Source organism: Siniperca chuatsi, linkage group LG3, assembly GCF_020085105.1.
Source record: "Siniperca chuatsi isolate FFG_IHB_CAS linkage group LG3, ASM2008510v1, whole genome shotgun sequence".
Classification (NCBI taxonomy): Eukaryota; Metazoa; Chordata; class Actinopteri; order Centrarchiformes; family Sinipercidae; genus Siniperca; species Siniperca chuatsi.
Window position 1 is genome coordinate 16,744,260 of NC_058044.1, and position 16,500 is coordinate 16,760,759.

Below are 16,500 nucleotides of genomic sequence, written 5' to 3' on the forward strand. Positions count from 1 at the left end.
AGACTTTTTTGTCAAACTTTTTTTGTTTGGTTTAGGCTCGTACAAATGTCGTCATTTGAACTGTATTGCTTTAAAGTGAACAACATAGATTCTGTGACTGAAGACGTGTGAATTTGAATTAAAAAGCATAACTAAACAAATAAACAGGGTATGTTTGTCTGTTGATCATAGCAAATGTTATCCATCTCCTACATTATCCATCTTCTACTACTCCAACCAAAGTAACACAAATGTGGGGAGTTTTATCACGTCTGTATTTCAAAACGTAGTAAAACTTAATCATTCATGATTTACGGTACAAAAGATTAGATCCAGTAGCAGTGTTAACTAATAAGGCTCACAACCAGCTATTACTTTAAAGAGCGCTTTGTGACCACCAGAGAAGATGAATAAAAACAAAAATTGCAACGCAGTGCAGCATGTATTGTGGCTGGTTACCAGAATAAATTCTTGTTTTTCTGCGGCAGGTCCTCATAGCGCTGCAGGATGACAGGTCGACTAAAGCGTCAAATAGAAAAAAAAAGACAGTCAAAGTGATTTAATGTTTGCAATTCTTGGTTCGTTATATACATTTTTTATTTTATGAATTATTAAATAATTATTATTAATAAGTTCAACACAAAACAGACTAGAACAAAAAAGCACCAATGTTTAATGTTTTTCTTTGGTCTGGACCAGTGGACCTGAACTACAGGTGTGAAAGCACCTTTAAACACATTATATTTGTAAGGTATCCATATGATCCTGATGCCCACTGACTCTCACCTCCTCCCTGTACCCTCCCTTCGTTCTTTGTCTCCAGGTCAGTAGATCAGTTTTCAGTCTGGCTCGTTGAGTGATCCCCGCTTTGGTTACCTCGTCCTTCTCACCTCTCGCTTACCCCCACCTCCCCATCTACTCACCCTGTGAGCATATGGCTGGCTGCGTGGCCTGACCTCATTGTGGCTTTAATAAATACATCAGTGCGTTGGTATCACCATGACAGGGGTCATGGGTCGGTTACAATATGTGCGTGTGTAACAGAGAGAAAGATAGAGGGGAGTGTGTGTGTGTTTCTGTTTGTTTCTGGTTGGCAGTGCCTTCACCCCCGTGACCTAATGCACGCTGCATGTTATCACAGGAGGTGTATGTGTGTAAGCGTTCATGTGGCATGCCTGAGTGCATGGAGGGTTGAGTGTAAGTCTATGACAGACGTTCATCATATTTAATCCTGGAGGGATTTCGTTGAAATCAAAAGCTGCTTTTCAATTTTATAATCCAGTAGACCTAATCTCTCCCCCAGCAGCCGTCCATACAGTCCAATTAGATGGACAAGACTGGCCGGATGAGTTCTATTCACCACAAACTAATCTCCATAGCCTGTCCTTGCTGTGTCAAAACACTGTGGCACCCCGTGTCGTGACAGCCCAGCACTGACCTTCACCAAGCGTTGTGAAACTGTGCAATGCACAAAAAACTGCACTGTCAACCCACCTGTTTCTACTGCAGTCTTGGCCTTGTAAACGGCACATTGATTAGACTTTGGATATGTGTGTGTGTTTGTGGATGTGGGTGTGTGTCTGGTTTGATTCAGCCTTTGTGGCACCACGTACCCCCCCCCTACGCACACGCTGGGTCCAGAGAGAAAAAGTGCTCACTACAGTAAAAGAAGAAGTCGCACTAGTGAAAACGCTGAGTCGATTAATACTCAGAGGTCAGTGTGGTGCATGGAAGACGCAAAGGTAGCAGTGGTTGGGTGTTGGGATTTATGCCCACGCATATGGCAAAGCAAGCCCAAGAATGACAGAGAGGAACAAAGGGTCAAAAGGAGAGGTAAAAAGAAAGAAAAGGACAGTGCAAAGTGTTCCTCGAGATAACTTACACAATAAAAAGACAAGTAAATGATGAAAACCAGAGAGTTCAAACAACCACTATGACCTTTGTTGTGGTTGATTGAGGACAGAGGACAGGAAAAACTGTTTTGTGGTGGAGTGTGTGGTAGTGGTTAGAGGGTAGAACGAGGCCACTTTGCCCATATTGACTGCAGTGCCATGTGACTGCTGTGATCATTAATGTGTCCTGATGCCAACGGGTATCCTGATGACCCACATCTCAGCAGTCCACTCTCACTCTCTGGCTGCCACCCAAACCAGACCTCTCTCTCTCTCTCTCTCTCTCTCACTCACTCTCCCTGCCTCTCCCTACTTGAAAGCACATACGCCAACCTTCTCCTTTACACTTTCTCCATCAGCATTAGGGCTCAGTATCGAACCTCAATACTTTTCGGGCACCGACCAAATGTGTCTGTGGCACTGAGTATGAAGTAGTGAAAAACTAGTATCAAATGTTGGCCTCAAATGTCATGCCAGATTTGTAGACTTCATTCTTTTGTCTAATATTTAGAGCTTTAAATCACAATTTTGCTTATTTTAGACTACATTTTATTTATTTATTTGTCTGCTTGTATTCAGAAAACATTTAACATTTTAGAACTTTAATGTAACTTCTTTTGTTAAATAAAACAAAGCTTTTTTCTAGAGAAACAAAGTAATTTGTTTCTCTCAACATCCCCTTTGTCACTCTTTTACACTCTTTTCCTCTCTTCTCCTGTTCATTTTTGTATTTATTCATGGCCACTGATATGGGTATCCTTCCTCTTCCATCTCCTCTCCCTCTCCTCTGTGAGCAATTTAGATTTAAAATGATCCAACACCATTGACTGAGCTGTTTTATCATGTTTTTGCCTATGATGCAATCTTGATCTTCATCCATGATGCCCAGTTTGTATTACTTGCCTTTTTTCCATTTATTTTTTTCCTATTTTGAGCACCCTAGTTGGTCTGATGATGTGCTGACTTCATATGAACAGTTTTTAGAGTTTTCACTGACCCAGTAAAGTAGCTTTGAAATTCAAAGCCCCCCCCCCATCTCGTTTACTCCATCCGCCACCCCTCCTAACCTCCTGTAATTCTCTCCCACTCCTGATCTAATGCTATTCCAAATTCTGTCAGCGTCCCAGTTCCTACATTTGGCACATACTCGCCACCTATTACTCCCTGAGTCTATCTCTCACTTGCACTCACATATAAAATGCATATGCCTTCATGAAATAAGCAGTCCCTCAAGCACAGTGACAGACACCCACCAACACAAACCTGCACATGTCGCCAAACTGTTAACAAATTCTGACACGTACGTCAACGCAGTCACACACGAGCATCCAAAGTCTTAGACACATGCACAGACACACACACACAGAGCTGTGTATGAAACCACTGGCTGTTGGATATTTTAGGGGTGGGTTGGGGTGGGGAGGGGGCAGACTCCACTGCAGAAGAGGAGTTAATTACCCCATACGATCAATAATTCATTACGCTGTCAATTTGTGTATCTGCGTATTTCTGTATGTGTGCTGGCGTGTTTTGAGTACACGTAAGCATGAACACCAAACTCTCCCAGTAAGCATTTTCTTTCCCTGGGAACGGCAGATTAAGAGGATTGACTCTGTAATGGATTAACCTCTGGAGTGTGTGTGTGTGTGTATGCGGATGCATGCGTGTTCCTGCGCGTGTGTGTGCGTGTTGAGCAGGATCAGAGAGCCCATGTATGAATTGATTAGCCTAAGAAGCTCCTCTCCTTCCCTTTTAATGACCACATCAGCACTTTTTGACCACGGGGAGGATAAATGTAGAACTGTCCGTCAAGGAAATGAGACACCGCCCCTTTAAGAAGGGTTAGCTGTCACTCAAACATCACTCTTGGGAGTACTCTCCATGGACTTGGGAGACCCTGCTGTGTCAGTGTGTCTACGATGATAGATGGTGCCTGTGTGTGTTGAATTAATGCGTGTGTTTGTGTGGGTAGAGGGGTGAGTGACTGTCTCTATGCAGTATTTATTTGTCAGCAGGACTTCAGCTTTTAACTGCAGCTTCCTGAGCAAACACTAAAGCCAGTGCATTCATTATCAATGCAGCTGATAATATTTACGGAATGAACATATATGCTAAAGCTTGACTAGGGAAACAGAAACACAAAATGACCAATTACCATGTTGGAAGCAACTATTCGCCCACTCCCTCTGTTTCCTTAGTCCAACTGAACTCCTCAGGGGTTTATACACATGGTCCCACACACACACACAGTCATGCATGTATACACAAATGCACATTCGCATTTTGTTTGGCTACAGTAGGGGGTTGACTCATGTCCCCCACATTAGATCTTGCTAAAGAGAGGGCTGATGTTTGACACGGAGCACACACACACTCTGACAGCAGGGTACTGTCACACTGCTCATAGGCTTAGGATGCTGACACAGACACACTGACTATTTTTTGCAGATAAAAAGGTGTTTAGACATTAGCGACAGGAGCGCAGCACAAAATTCTGGACCCATTCTCTATGGGCCCCTCCGTGCATCCACAGCTATTCATTCTAGTATCTTTGTGGGCCCTCCTCACACGATTAGTATACTCAGTCCCCTTTTCCCCCCAGTCCAACGTTGGTTAGCAACAGGGAGTGCAGTACAGTATGTCAGCAGATGTGTGCATAAGAAGAGATGAAGCCGGGGAGGAGGAGGAGGAGGAGGAAGTGACAGATATCAGGAGTAAGACAGTGTGAGAAAGAGCTGACTGAGATTTTTAAGATACATTTAAATAAAGAGGGGACAGAGCCAGCCAAAATTGAGGATCCATAGAGACTATGTCATCCCAGTCCCTTCCCAGAGATCCTACCTGTTTGCTGTACTTGTTCCCATTCTGGCAGCCATATTCTGAGCACTGGTCAGATCCCAGGGACATGGCATCTGCATTGCCACTGCCCCCACTACTGCTGCTGCTGGATCCGGCACTCCCCACACAACCCCCACTACCCACAAAGGTGTTGGAGGGAGGCAGGTCCTGGACTGCCTGGTGCTTCTTTCCCTCAGCTGGGGGGGAGTGGGGCTGTAGATTCACTGCAGGGAGAGGTGAGCTGGATTTGTAGTGCCTGGCCAGATCTGGGCTTGACTGGTGTCTCCTGCCGCCGCCCATCCGTGGGCTGCCGGGGTCGCCGTCCACAACACAGTAGCGGGCTGCCAGGCGCTCACTAGCACTGCTCAAATCCTCCTCATCGTCGTCATTGGCATGGCGACGCAGCCCGTTGACCGTGACGATACCGCTGTAGAGTGATCTGTCTGACTTCCCTCCTCCTGCAGCTGCACTACTGCCACTTCCATTGCGTTTGTCCCGGCGAGGTTTGCGTCCACGGTCTGATCCCCTGCCGCGGCCGGCCTGTGGTTGAGCCCCTGGAGGACTGAAGAAGTCTTCCTCTGGCTCCTTCTTACCGGCCTCATAACCATTCTTGCCCTGAGCGCCGCACTGACGAGCTGTGACTACAAGGAGGATAACCAGGATGACCGCTGCGGCTCCCGCCAGGACTCCAATAGCAACACTGAGGCGCTGTTTCCCTAATGCACGCTCGCTGTCTGGGTCCCCTGCAATGTCCAGTGACAGTGGAGCCATCAGGCTTCGGGCCACCTGGGGTGATAGGGATAGTGGAGAGGAACAAGAGAGAGAAGATGCAGAGTGAAGGAGGAAAGGCAACAAAAAGAGACAAACCATCAATGAGAAAAAAGTCCAAAACGGCAACTGTAAAGGATGACACAGTGGGTGTGAGCCACAGAGAAACATCAAACAGCATCTTCAACTTAATTAAACTCATCATTGCGTTTTAGTGGGGGAGCTTCTCCATTATTCCCAGACACATAGCGTGTCACTAAATATATAATTGCTCTTGCTTCCGAGTTGCAGTATTTCAAGTTGTGTCTGTAATTCTCCACTTGTGATGACGCATCATCTGCACTGGTACAGGAAATGCCTAGGATTATGCTGTTTAAATGAATAAAAGGAAACTTTAGACTATGGATGGTTAGAAGAGGAAAAGAAGGAGTAATTGTCAATAAATGCACAATAAAGGCAAGAGACATGCTATGACTACATCCCCACACAAACACATCTTCTGTCTCATCAATGAACAATGTCCCTATTGTAAATGATAGCGTAGGCGTGGATTTGTTAAGGATTTGCTATCACAATGTTTTGCACTGAGAATTGGATGGACAGAAGGATAGAAGGCTACTGTAAATATGTGTTCTCTATGGAATAATTTTTAGAGCCATTTTCTTTTTGTCTCTTTATGGCCTTGAGTTTGTTGTTCTGTTAAGCATAATAGTTGTTTTTTGGATGCAAGGCAAATCCATGCTAATCCATTTTGATCAATATATATTACACTTATAAAATATTTTATATTTGGGTTTAAGATAGAGCAGACAAATAACATTGATCTTCCATTATAAACACATATGCAGTGCTGAGGGCATGCACACACACACACACACACACACACACACACACACACACACACACACACACACACACACACACACACACACACACACACACACACACACACACAGACATGCTCTGAGCGTGTACACTAATAAAAGGATCATTACAAGAAAGTGGGTTATGCTGAAGCACAAACACAGCCATTACTGGTTATAGAGCCTTGCTCGCCAGGATGACAGGAGACAATGAGGCTGTGGAGGTCTGGTCTGCAGAACCCTGCTGATAATATGGGGCAGGGTCATACATTTGAATATATCTAATCAATACATAGCAGCAACTATGTTGGGAAAATCATTATGCAGTGACAAAATACAGAACCCACACACACACACACACTGAAATGTATGCATACACCTACACAAGCCCACACAGAGTGTAAGCTGTCCGTTAGTGAGACAACTAATTCTGCAGCCTTGACATCTCGTCTCGGAGCTCATACGACAATTCCTTTGGCCTGTCAAGGCTGGAAATTATATACTCATGTAATCCCTGCTGCCTTAAGAATGGTGCGTAATAAGGCTTGCAGGAAGACACGGGAGACAAACAGAGAGTGAAGGTGAGAGAGTGAAGTTAAAATTGAGCCCCCATGGTTTGCAATAACCAAATAAAATAACTACAGTATAACCTGGAGCATTGGTAATACTGCCGAGAGTGCTGCTCACTCAGCTGCACTGTGTGACTTGCTTATTGCATTATCCAAGGCATATTAGGCTTACTCGTATAGAGCCACATTATTCACTCTCACTTCTCGTCACCCCCAAGCTAAGAATGGGTTATATTCTATTGTTTCATCACCATCTATCTCTGGGTTAAGTTTTATTGTTTTTGAGCGAGTTGTGTTGGTTCTATTCCATTATTCTGCTTCCACTGCATAAGGGCCTCTCCGCCAGGCTCCGCTCTCCCCTCAGCCCCATTGTTCTCCTTTTGCCTGCAGTATTCCTTTCCATTCTCATTCTGCTGGGCATCTCTCTGGCTTAGCGCATCCCTGCACTGTCTGCTGTATTATGTGTGCAATTGGGAGTGTGTGTGCAGACACATGTGACAGAGAGAAGCAATTGAAAGTGCAAGGTGTATGATTGTGAGTCAAGTCACATGTTCATGTATGTGTGTGCATGTGAGAAGAAGAGATACCCCACTAAGTGCAAGCTATGTATAGCCATCCAAGTGCAGGTGTATATACCGTAAGTGTGTATAGGCACACGCAGGGCAGTTAAGTGTTCAGCAGGATAGGAGCGGGATAGGAGCAGCGGCCACCTCTACCGCCACGTTCGAACTCATCCCTCTGATGCATCCCAAACTCCCTGTGGCATCTTCTATTCTGCTGCATGAGCCTTGTTCCAGATGGGCTTAACACCACCATCTATCTGTTCCACTCTCCAAGGATTCTGTTATCTGCATGTCACTGCAGATGCCGATGCTATGACCAAGACAAGGAGATTTCCCCTGACCACACTATTGACCCAAGTTTAGAAAGTTGCCTGATCCTAGTTGTAGCTCAATGTATTCACAGCTTATCATAAGAACAGCGAGCTGCAGTTAATCGTAATTCTATTAATATAATTAATTATGATTAACAAAGCTGAATGTACATATTTAAAAACATGGAAACAATCCCACATTTACAAGATTTTAAAAAACTACTGATCTGAGATGAAACACAAATTGTAAGAATGTGAAAATATTATCACTAAAAGCCTTAATCAGATTCACAGTACAGGGTACTTCTGATGTACAAAGCACCTAAAGTTTCCCAAATGACAACCATGTCTAAAATATCACAACTATTTCTAACTCCTTCTTCCTCTAGCTCAAACTCTGCAGCATCATATTGTAGCTAATTACCCAACATGTGGTTCACCCAGTGCTGCTGGATAGAAAAGACTGGAGTCATTTTCTGCCGCGGTGCTGCAGCAGTAGCAGCCGTTTTCCTTCCCTAATTACATCTGGCATTCATCCACCACTCAGTTTGACTTCATTATGAGATGGAGGTATTCTCTCTTCAATGACTTCTACTCAATTACTCCGCCAAGTTCCTCCCTACAATCAAACTAAACTATGCATATTGTAATCAAAGACGGCTTTTATACCGACTTGGACATATTACACCCTATTGTTCCATTCAATGGCCCCGGACATTTAGGCACTTTGCAGTTAATTCCACCTGTCAACATCACTGTTCCACTGCTTACCAAGTGTTCTATTCTAATCCTCACCCCCTTGATTGTTCAATTTGTACTTTTGATTCTACTCTTAAATGACAGCGTTACATTCATGAGGTGTTCTACTCAAATACTACACCTTCTATCTGTACTCGGTTGTTGGTCTTCGTTAAGAGTGTCACGAACCACATTTTTTGTATACCAAGTTGTCTCCATATGAGGTGAGTCAAAACTCTCAGGCTATGATTATACAGGATGTGTTTTTCTGCTACTGAAACGCAAGATTTAGCTTTAAGTGTTGTTCAAAACAAGGATACCGAGAACTCAAAGGGTACACAAAGCACGTCATTGTAGTTGCTATGCAACTTCCTAGAATAAGCTATACAGTAACATAATTGAAAATGGAAAATCAGCTATTACTCATTTGGAAAGTATACACATTCCCCCAGCTGCTTCGATTTTATTCTCTGTTTGAGACAAACTGAAACATCCAGGGAAGCACTACAAAATGACCACATGTTTTGCACTGTAAGGTGTGTCCTCTGAAATCACAATCTTTGACTGATGTTTTCACACAGGTTAGGCAGAGTGCCATAAAACACTTTTTTTGAGTGTTTTGATACAAACGCGACCTGTCAAGGTATTTCAGGATGGCACAGTATTTTTGGGTACTAACAAAATCAGTGCTTACTGCTTTGAAACATTGTTTATTTGCCTCTTATCTGTCTGTCCTTTCCTCTCAAATGTCACGTCATGTTACATGCACATGCACAGACCTGACAGTTGAAGACCTTTTCCTCAGAGAAAATATATATGAAAAAGGAGGGGTTAAAACCACAAGCTGCTAGTCTCAGAACAAACACTGTAACCACAAGGCCACTGAGCCAATTTAATTTATTAGTCAATACAAATTACTTTGCCCACACCAGAGACAAAGTTTTAGTAATTATTACCTGCCAGCATTTATAGCTTAGTTCGACATTTTTTCAAGCATAATGGGAAGCATAAGCATAAGCTAAATTTGAACTAATGCTGTTGTAGTTATTTCTGGTATCTCAGTAATGTATTTGAGTCTCAATTACCTATTCACCTCAGTGTGGATTATTCAAGCCAACTCTAATCTTGCTGTAAAGTCCTTCCAGAGGACCACATAGATTTATTCAATAATAGCAGATGTACCAGTACACATCTATTTCACATTCCCTTTATTCCCCCTGTAAACATTATTCATTTAGAGTTTATAGTAGTTTTCAGTTACTTTCCTCTAAGTCTGACCACTTCTGTTCTGCTCAGAATGCGCTGCATGACACAATGAAAACTCCTAAATCTCATCAATATTCAGGCCTATAGTGAAGAGACACTGCTAAAGTACAACTTTTATTCAAATGAACATACTTCAACCTACTCTGTATTACAAGGCCAAAACTGGGACAGGCCCATCTCTCTCTCTCTGCCTCTCTGAAACACTCACCCCTAATGCTCTCTCTCTCTCTGTCCCTCTGTCCCGCACACACACACACATACACACACACCTAATGCTCTAAGCTCTGAGTTCAATGTACCATAAAAGAAGAACCACTTCAGTAATAACAGTTATTTTAACCACATAGTCATTATAAGAATGTATGCTGGACAAAGAACATCCAAACTACAAAGAGGCTGGCATTGCCAATAGCCCTCAAAAAAGAAATGGGGTTCTTTATCTGGGACAAATATAGACACAATTACTTCCTCAAAAATGGGCAGGAAATTGCAAAACCACGCAGACTGTAGAAATTGTGCATGTATCTCATTCTATCAAGAAAATAATCTTCTTACCAGTTTAGTTGAAACAGCTACAATCAGTTGTCATTACCACCCTCCACCATTGTAATGTGTTATCAGAGTGGCCATTATTTGAATGGATCAAAGGACAGTATCATCGCTGTCATTATTGGTTATCATTACCAACTCTGTGGAACAATAGAGGTCTGCACACACCAAAATAGGATAGTATATATATCTCTATATATATAAAGATTACCTGTGCATCTACTAGGGTGGCGTTGGCCAAGCTCTCATTGATGAAGACATGAACCAGGGCAGTGGCACAGAGAGAGGGGGCCCCACTATCATTGACCCGCACCACCAGGCGATGCAGACCTTTATGGCGCCGCTCCAGAGGTTCTGCCAGGGTGATCACTCCATTGGTGTGGCCAATCTCAAACAGTCTGAAGGGATTTCCCCCCACTAGAGCATAGCGAAGATCAGCATTCGGGCCAGTGTCTGAGTCTAGGGCTGTTACAGTCCTGACAATTGTGCGGGCACTGCTGGCAGGTGGAAGGAGGGTGTAGGACTCATTGGCTGGAGAGGTGATTGAGGGGGCGTTGTCATTTTCATCTGTCACAAAGAGCGAGACAGTGGCCGTGGCAGTTTTGCGGGGCTCCCCTCCATCCACAGCCCGGACACGGAAGGTGTAGGTTGAAAGCTTTTCACGGTCAAACGATGCAGAAGAGAAGATAGTTCCTGTGTTGTTCTCAATAGAAAACACCTCTTCTCGCTCTTTCTCACCATCTTCTCCTTCCATCTTCTCTCCTGTCGTCTTCTCATCAACTCCATCCATCTCTACGAACAGACTAAGTTCTGCATTCTCGCCTTCGTCAGCGTCAGTCACAGTGACCATGCCTACTGGGCTGTTGGCAAGCAGGTTCTCTTTCACGTAGAATGTAAAGATTTCCTGAACAAACTTTGGCGCGTTGTCATTGCGGTCGGTCACCTGAACGACAACAGTCGCAGAGCCTTGCAGAGACGGGGTACCCTTGTCCTTCGCAATAACCCGGAGTTCATACCTCTCTCGCTGCTCACGGTCCAGGACCCCGGTGGCACGGATATCTCCATTATCTGCATCTATGTAAAATGGCCCATTAGCAGCAGGGTCCAGGGAGTAGGCAATCTCTGCATTCTTGCCGCTGTCTGCGTCTGTGGCTACCACAGTGACTACCCTTTCCCCAGGTGAGTTGTTCTCAGCAAAGTGGACCTCCACGATGTTCTGGGCAAAGGTTGGGGCATGGTCATTGATATCTACCACTCGCACCATCAGTGAGCTGTTGCTGGACAGACTGGGGCTGCCAGAATCTACTGCCACAATGGTAACACTGTACTCTTTGATGGCCTCGTAGTCCAGCAAAGCAGAAGTATGTAAGAAGTATTTTTTCTTATTCCTGTGAAAATAATAAGAAAATACATTTCATGATTGTAGTTGCCCCCTACACAGAAATAATACAGGTTTTGTCCCCAAAGTAGCCAAACACAATACTAGTGCTGCTCCCTCTTAGTCAATTAGCTGACTTATCAGTCACCAGGGTGTTGGTTGACTAAAAATGATGTTGTCAGTAGTCATTGTGTTGATCTTTTTATAGGGAATGTTCTATTATATGGTAAATAAATGTCAGAAAATAGTGGAAAATTCCCATTTTAATTTCACAGAGCCCAAGGTGACATCCTCAAATGTATTGTGTTCTCCAACCAACAGTCCAAAGCCCAAAGATATGTAGTGTACAATGATTTGAAACAAAGAAAAGCGGCAAATCACATCTGAAATGCTGGGACCAGAGAATTATTGGAGTTTTTGCTTGAAAAATGACTGAAACGATTAATCGATTGTCAAAATAGTTTTGCAATTAATTTTCTGTCAATCAACTGATTGATTAATCAACAGACCATTTCAGCTCTAATATGCTTTGTTCTTTAATACACACTAGATTTTAAGAGATCTTCCTGCACGACTGCAGTCGTCTGCAGAGAGAAACTGTGACAGATTTTTTAAATTAAATCAACTCACCGATTTGCTGAAGATCTCTCATGATTATTACTTCAACAAAGAATTTCTTTAATCAAGGATAGCCCTATAGTCGATACAACAACCAACCTTATTGTACAGGTGTCATAAGTAGCATCAGTAATATCCTAAAATGGCCTTCTCTATTTCTCTCACTCCTTCCATTCAATAGCTTCAGGAAATATCTTTACAATTGACTTAAGGACAATGACATTTGCAGACTGCACTGCTGGAATAACATTACTAAAAAGTCTAAAACCCTTGATTTGAATGAATATTTATGCTCAAACTGTACAGATTGTATGACATTGTAACTACTCTGTAGCCTTAGTGAATGAGTACTTGAACCAAGCTTAAATGAAATCTGCATACAACAACACTTGAGCCACTGTTCTCTGAACTTGTAGAAATACCTACTGGGGCTGTGATGTGGGTGAGACTTAAAGCAACTGCATGGTGAATGTGTAGTTGTCAAGATTATAAAACATACAGGACAAAAACGGCACCTGCCCCTGATAAAAACATACATACTCTTTGTCTATGAATGATGTAATGTTTTTAATTTGGTAACACTTTACACAAATGTTTAAACATACCATACAGAGTATATGTTCAAATGAATGTATAGTTTACAGATAGCTCCTGCATGTTAATTAACCAGTGTCTATTAATTATGGCCATATTCTTGATGAATAATAGCCAGTTTTAAATGAATTGTTCCTGGTAATTTGAATCAGGCGCTTATTGGCACATATCCAAATATTCATGATTACCTGTCCATTACTTACACTTTTTGTGTTCCTTCAAGAAAAGTAATGCATCATCCTACCCAGATGTCAGAAACTTATTAGATACTGGTTCATTCCTGTTTTCAAGTAACTTATTATCTATCATATAGTCCTTTATTCAGAGTTATTCTGGAACTACTTATTAATAAGCAGTTAGTTCCTTTCTTTGTGATGACTGGAGATTTCGGTAACTTACTGTGAGGAGTTACCTTTGGTTTGGCTTACCTGTCAAAGGCTTCATCTGCAGGTAGGGGTGGAAGGGCTGTTTCACCAGCTGGCTTCAATGTGAATGGGACGTCTCCTACAACTGTGCACGTCACAGCCCCATTCTCTCCCTGGTCTCGGTCTGACACCTGCACCAGAGCTACTGGTGTGTCCACCAGAACATTCTCTGGTACTAATGCTGCTCCATCTCGAACAGGGATCCGTCCAATCTTTCGGATCTCTACGACTGGGACATTGTCATTTTCATCCCGGACAGCCAAAACTACAGTGGTGCGGTCAGTGCGTGGTGGCTGACCCCGGTCTCTGGCCGTTACTGTGAACCTCAGTTGAGCCACTTCTTCCCTGTCAATCCTGTGAAGAACGCTCAGCCATCCAGTTGCCTCGTCTAGCCGCAGGAGTCTCCTTACAGATTCAGTGGCAGCTCCAAAGACATACTCCACCTGTCCATTAACTCCAATGTCACGGTCTGAAGCTCTGACCTGGAGGACAGGTGTACCCGGAGGAGCATTTTCTGCCATTTCTGCCTCATATGTGGACCTCTCAAACTGTGGGTTGTTGTCATTCACATCAGTGATGGAAACACGAAGCAGGGCTTGGGAGGAACGTGGTGGGTTCCCTCCATCTCGAACCCTGAGGACGAGCTCATATGAGTCTTTTTGCTCACGATCCAACGTGCCTTTCACAATGAGCTGTGGTTGTTTTTCACCATCTGGTATATCTGCAACTTGTAGTTCAAACACAGTGCTCCTGGCTCCTCCTCCATTATCTCCACTTCTACCCCTCCGGTCCCCAACTCCATCTACTCTGGTAATGGGATTTCCTCCTGCTGTGCGTCTTGTCGAACTTGACCCAGCTCCACCATCTTGGATCAGCTCATAGCGGTCAATGCCATTTCGCCCAAAATCCCTGTCAGTTGCTGTGGGCAGCAGGTAAAGGGTTCCTATTGGGCGATTCTCCTCAACTGAGAGCTGGAGCACAGGTGAGGGGAAGGAAGGTGTGTTGTCATTGATGTCTGTTATGACCACACGGCCCTCAAACAGGTCTACCCAGCTCTGCAGTGGCCCTATCACTGACACCTCAAAGTCCAAGAAACACTCATTTTCATCAAATATCATCTGGCACTGTGGGAGCTTCTCTCTGTCGATGCGCCGTGGGCCTGTTGTCAGCTCACCTGTCACATTGTCAATCTTGAAGAACTCTGAGCCGCTCTCCAGGGCGAAGGTGACATCCCCGCTGCCTGTACCTGCAGTGAGGCCCAGGTCGGCGGCCACGTTGCCAATCTTGACGTCAGGTGGGCCCTCCTCCGCCACCCGGTACCGGAGAGCTGAGTCGGCACCCGGTGGCTGAGTCAGCAGCTGCAGCACTAAGACCACGAGGCTGAGAGCCTGCGCCGCGGAGGAGTGCACTGCACCAAGCCTCTGCATGGCTCCTTCTTCCTCTCGCCTCTCTCTCCTTCCTGCTCTGTCTGCCTCTCTGCTGCAGCTTGTCTCGTCTTTATTGGTGTTTTGTGGTCTGGTGAACCTCACAGCGTGGGTGTTTGATTTATCCTTTCTTGCCTTCTCCCTATCGCTCTCTGCGGGCTGCCGCCTGAGGTCCGGAGAAAAGCTTCCGCACTCTCCCCGTAGTTCACTTCAGCGGTGCAGGCTCCTTTCTTTTATTCTCCTCCTGTGCTCAGCAATGCTTTTTCAACTTCTATAATAATAATTGCGTTGTCTTGCTGGGATGTTCATGCCACAGAGATATCATAAAATCCATCATGCTGCGAAAAAAGAAAAAAAACTAATTCATCCGCCTTTGATTAATCCACTTCACTATTTCTCATTCCCTTCTTTCACGTAAAACCGGAGAGCTATCCCGTTGTCACACGAGGACGCTTATCAGTTCATAATGCCACGTAAGTTCTTTTTATTCCAGTCACATTTGGGACAGCGGCTTTTCTCGCGTTTTTCACAGTTAGAAACTGCAATGCAGCACCAAACAAAAGAAAAAAAAACACTGCTCGGCTCTCCGGACGCCGAAGAAAATTTAACTCACATCCCCCAAAAAGGAACACAAATCAGTTTGAAAAAAGTCTGTGGGATGCTGCTACTGGATCTTTTCATACCTTCAGATCCAGCTGCGTTTCCCTATTTTTCCCGCAGTCGAGCAACGTGCCAAGCCGTCGGATTCCTTCACGCAAGTTATGAGGAGACAAGAGTGCTTTTCAGAGCGAGTTTCTCATAATATTTTTTTCTGATGAAACATAAAATAAGAGCTTCTCTTGATGGGCTAAAAGGGAGATCCCAACATCATCATCAATTTAGCGTAATCCTGTGCAGCCTGTGTTTGGGATGGATGCCTCGGTGATGGACCGAGTGTAGATGCGTCTTTTTCCAAGAGTCCCGCATTCTCTCTCTCTCTCTCAACATGCGCCTCCTCCTCCTCTGGCTCCCCCCCCTCACCTGCACTGCTTGGGACTGCTGCTGCTACCGGTCTCAAGCGATGCTGCAGTCTCTCTCTCTCTCTCTCTCTCTCTCTCTCTCTCTCTCTCTCTCTACTCGCTACTGCAACATTTTCCCCGGCCGCGTAACTCGATCGCTGAGCTGTAACGGGAGAGGCAGCAGAGGCGGTGTTGGGTCGCCGTGTGTGTATGTCGGTTACCAGGGACAGACCTCACCTCCTCCTGTCATATAGGAAGATTAAATGGGTTGGTGTCCCGGCTGCTGACAGCTCCTGGTGGGGAATATCTTTATTCACACATTCATACAAAGGACAAAGAGAGGGGAAGAAAAGAGATCTGGCTTTAATACAAGTCAGCCCAGTGCTCAGTCATATTTCTGCTGGTGCAGCTATTTTGCCGGGGCAAGTGTAGAAGGCTTAATTCATTCTTTTTTGAAAGAGACAGGAATTATCACATATTCTCTAAAGTAATGGGAAATTGCTACAATATTCATTCACATTCATTTATACTGTAGGCTAGTTGTAGTAGTCTACTACACTGTCTAATGTTCCAGCCTGATGTTAGATAACTTGCCTACTGTACTCCACTACTGCAACCAATATTCTAAGGGTAAATAAATACATAAATAAATAAACAGGCGAAAGCAAAGCAGTATATATCATATTTATTTCCCCTCAGAACTGTTATATATATATATATATATATA

The 16,500-nt window shown here is 44.1% G+C and overlaps 1 protein-coding gene across 2 annotated transcripts in view; it reads right to left on the reverse strand.

The window, feature by feature from the left end:
• The window catches only part of pcdh7a (protocadherin 7a), a 41,789-nt gene extending 25,944 nt beyond the window's left edge, over positions 1 to 15,845 (reverse strand). Inside the window, exons 1-4 of one of the 2 annotated variants that reach the window (XM_044190203.1) lie at positions 13,355 to 15,845; positions 10,548 to 11,724; positions 4,713 to 5,495; positions 439 to 498 (exon numbers count right to left, since the gene is read on the reverse strand). In XM_044190203.1, coding sequence (XP_044046138.1) covers positions 472 to 498; positions 4,713 to 5,495; positions 10,548 to 11,724; positions 13,355 to 14,778 — 3,411 coding nt within the window. In that variant the 5' untranslated portion in view covers positions 14,779 to 15,845 and the 3' untranslated portion in view covers positions 439 to 471. The remainder of the gene's footprint in view (positions 1 to 438; positions 499 to 4,712; positions 5,496 to 10,547; positions 11,725 to 13,354) is intronic. The other variant, XM_044190202.1, reaches the window with a different exon arrangement.
• Between the last annotated feature and the right edge of the window lie 655 nt (positions 15,846 to 16,500).